At 34.7% G+C, this 3477-nt stretch overlaps 1 protein-coding gene across 2 annotated transcripts in view; it reads right to left on the bottom strand.

Annotated features, from left to right (window-relative positions):
- Positions 1–3477, bottom strand: part of Stam2 (signal transducing adaptor molecule 2) — a 71027-nt gene that overhangs the window by 7526 nt on the left and 60024 nt on the right. The window contains exons 12-13 of one of the 2 annotated variants that reach the window (XM_008837947.3): positions 1112–1265; positions 187–913 (exon numbers count right to left, since the gene is read on the bottom strand). In XM_008837947.3, coding sequence (XP_008836169.1) covers positions 797–913; positions 1112–1265 — 271 coding nt within the window. In that variant the 3' untranslated portion in view covers positions 187–796. Of the gene's footprint in view, positions 1–186; positions 914–1111; positions 1266–3477 lie in introns of those variants that run through there. The other variant, XM_008837946.3, reaches the window with a different exon arrangement.

Raw genomic sequence — 3477 nt, 5'->3', positions numbered from 1 at the left:
GGGTCTGCTGTTCATTTTTCCAGTAGTATGTTGGGTTACTGTCTGGAAGAGCCTTTATCTATCCTGGCCAAGAACTTGACTGAAGGTGTCGCCTGTCTGGCTTTGCTGTTTGTCAAGTAACTTTTAGTTATATATATGTGTGCTCTTATGAAATAATATTGGCCCTTTAATCTTTGGTTATACTTCCCTTTTGGGTGTTTAAGGACATACCATTCGACCAGGTAAACTGATTGATGAGTGGATAATGAAAATGTGGTTCATATATACGATGGAGTTTTACTCAGCAGTAAAGAAAGATGAAATCGTGAAGAGATTTTAAAGTAACAGTCAATGTTATTGAGAAACATCCAGAGGATTTACACATGAGGCCCTACGTTGAGGGATTTGTACTTTAGGCTTGCAAAAAAGGATTCATATCTACATAAAAGATTTATACCTCTTACAAAGGCATACAAAGAACCAAACTCCCCTAATATATTTAATGGTCTTTTCATGATAAAAATGACTAAAATAGATTTATGAAATGTCAGTATCTAATTTTTATGGTGAACATTGTTTAGACAATATTTCTTGAAGCCATCCAAGTTAAATGTTAAAGTCTAGATATGAAATATCCTGACCCAAAAGTTTGTGTGTTGGAAGGTCTGGCTCCCAGCTGGTGGTGCTCTTAAGTGACAGATCATTAGGGTGCTCATTTCATCAATAGATTAATCCATTAGAGTCAGCTGAATGGGTTATAAGGAGGCGAGGCCTTGTTGGAAAAACAGGTCACTGGGGGCATAGTCTTTTGAAGGCCTTATCTGATTCCCCAGACCGCCATCTCTCTCTGCTTCCCAGCTGCTGTGAGGATGGAACAGCTGTGCTCTGTCACATGCTTTTCAGGTCCATGGCAATGGAGCCAGCTGGCCACGGGCTGAGACATCAGAAATCATGAGCTCAAGTCAATCTTTCCTCCTTTTAACTGATTTCTTTTCAGTATTTTGTCAGTGAAGGAAAGCTAACACAGTAAGTTTTATAATTTTACTCAAGGGCCACAGAATTTCAATATTATGCTTGTAAACATTAATTTTTAAAAATTTTTTGAATATTTTTCTCAAAAAAACATGCTCACCTGCATTGGAACCCCAGCTGATGTAGATGGGTAATGTGTTGGAGGATGGAGCTTTGAATAGACTGAATATACTGGTGCTTCATTCACCAATTTGTTATATAGTTCCAGAGCTTCCAAGACTTTTACATTCAACTCAGACAATTCTGAATGCCTCCTGATATAGAAGAAAAGCATTTTCATACTCTTCTAAGTTTTTAAGCATGTATTTAGAAATGAAAATTGTTTGTTTAGTGCATTTCTATTCATATTTCAAGAGGTTCTTTTTATATACACTGAAAGCATAGTGACAAAAAGAAATTGAGAAGAATAATTATTTAATTCTTGTAATAACCAGGCTGCTGTGACTCCATAATATTATGTAAGGATCAGTTCCATACCTCATAAATTACAATCAATTCATAATTTGGGTGCTAGAATTTAGTTTAATATGTTACAGGTTTCTGTTAAAAATTCAATAATCAAGAAAAAAGTCTAAGCCTTAATTTATGTTTCACTAAAAGAAAGTATTTGAGTAAGGCTCAGGACTTCTGTGAAATATAATGTAACTTAAATAAAAGCATACCATAAAAAAATACCACGTTTTCATTTGTTCATAATCATGAAAAACTCAACTAAAAAAATTTAAATAATTATCCTTGAAAACACAAGTAAAAGCAATATATATACAAGCTAGCCTCCACTCTTCTTTATTAACTGGTTTTAAGGAAGCAAATAAAACCAGACACCTTATTGGTTAACAACAAGGATTCCAAATGAGCATGTCTACATTTGCCCAAGGAATTGCATAGGAAATCCTTCTGATTCTGAATAATTTTGTCTATTCCTCTGGGAGTAACAACTATGTTTATAACTGACTTCATACAAGTTAAATACCTACTTTTTATCTGGCCTAAAGCAGCTACAAGCATATTTACTGAATGTGGTTCTTTCTATATAAACAAAAAGAGGTGAAAAGCAGACAAGCAAAGAGACACAGAGCCACCAAGTATATGATCTAGACTGATTCCTATTGAATTTGATCACCTTTGTGCTATTAGAATCTTTTATCTAAACAAAAGGTGCTGTTTCCTGTCTTTCAATGACTATAAGAGATTATACATATCTTCAGAAATATGTGGTGCAAACCACCCAAAGCTACAGAAATTAAATATACACACCAACAAACGTGACTAAGAATTAATTGACTGATTAAGAATTTGGTCCATATAACCCAGAATGCTGGTGAAACATCAGAGAATACAGTAGAATGCCATGATCACTGTGTAAGAGGTCATTTTTAAAGATCTAGGAAACCCCACAGCAACAGTAAGCTTTTACTGCCTGCGCAAAATTATACAAAGGAAGTATGGTTCTCTCGCTTTAGAAAGACAAGGTGAAGATCAGGAAAGACAGCAAATTATATAAGATGTGATGAGTGTAAACTTATATGAAATGGATAGAAAACAGAGGAATTTAGAGATCAATATGTGCTGCAGAAGAATGAAGAATGAAGCTGAGGTTTAAGCTGGCTCTGAGGAAGGACAGACAGGTGAAGTGGCAAATGAAGACTATGTCAGGTAAGCAGGATGGTGCAGAGAATATCAGGTAAAAGGGACAGCCAGCATACACAAAGGAAGAATGAAAAGAGCAACTTGATGGCAAAAAAAAAAGTACTCTGGAAGGGTAGTGGGAATCAGATTATGAGAGTCTGGAACACAGGACTAGACAATGGATATAATCTGATACGTGCTATGAAATTTCATTTGTACAATGAGAAATAAAGTGAAATGTATAATTTAGTTTTCTAATAACAGAGTTGCTTTTTAGTTGGAATAACAAACTGTTGATGACTCATTCAAGGAAAAAGTGGCATTATATTCATCTCTGAATACTTGACAAAGTAGTCAGTGACCAGATAAGGAAGAACATTAAGCATTTCCAGCACCAGCACTGCCTCTGTAAATACCAGCAGTGACACAGGCAAAAGCGCTGGTGTATTCAAACCGAAACAGATTAGGGAACTGGCCAACAGTACAGCTCTCATTCAGAGGATTAACCAATATCAGAAATGGACACCTTGAGTTTTAATTCTTTTAGGTGTCTTCCTTTAGTGATATATTTTTATTTAACAAAGTAAGATTATACTGCTCTACCTTTTAGCTATTTAAATGTATATTAAATGTATATTATAAATGTAATGTATAAATGTATATATCATTCCGTAACACCAGATACTTATCAATGATGATGATTCCCACTGTAGAATATGTCATGTTCAACTTTTTAAAATCAAATTCATCCTAAAAGACATTTTAGTTACTTTCATTTTTGGTGGTCATAAAGAACACTGTGCTAAATACCGTAACAGCTTAATCTTTGTGTATTTC

This window comes from Nannospalax galili, unplaced genomic scaffold (genome assembly GCF_000622305.1).
Source record: "Nannospalax galili isolate Female #2095 unplaced genomic scaffold, S.galili_v1.0 scaffold499, whole genome shotgun sequence".
Taxonomy (NCBI): Eukaryota; Metazoa; Chordata; class Mammalia; order Rodentia; family Spalacidae; genus Nannospalax; species Nannospalax galili.
The sequence above is the reverse complement of the archived record's forward strand: the minus strand, read 5'-3'. Positions and strand labels throughout refer to the sequence as shown.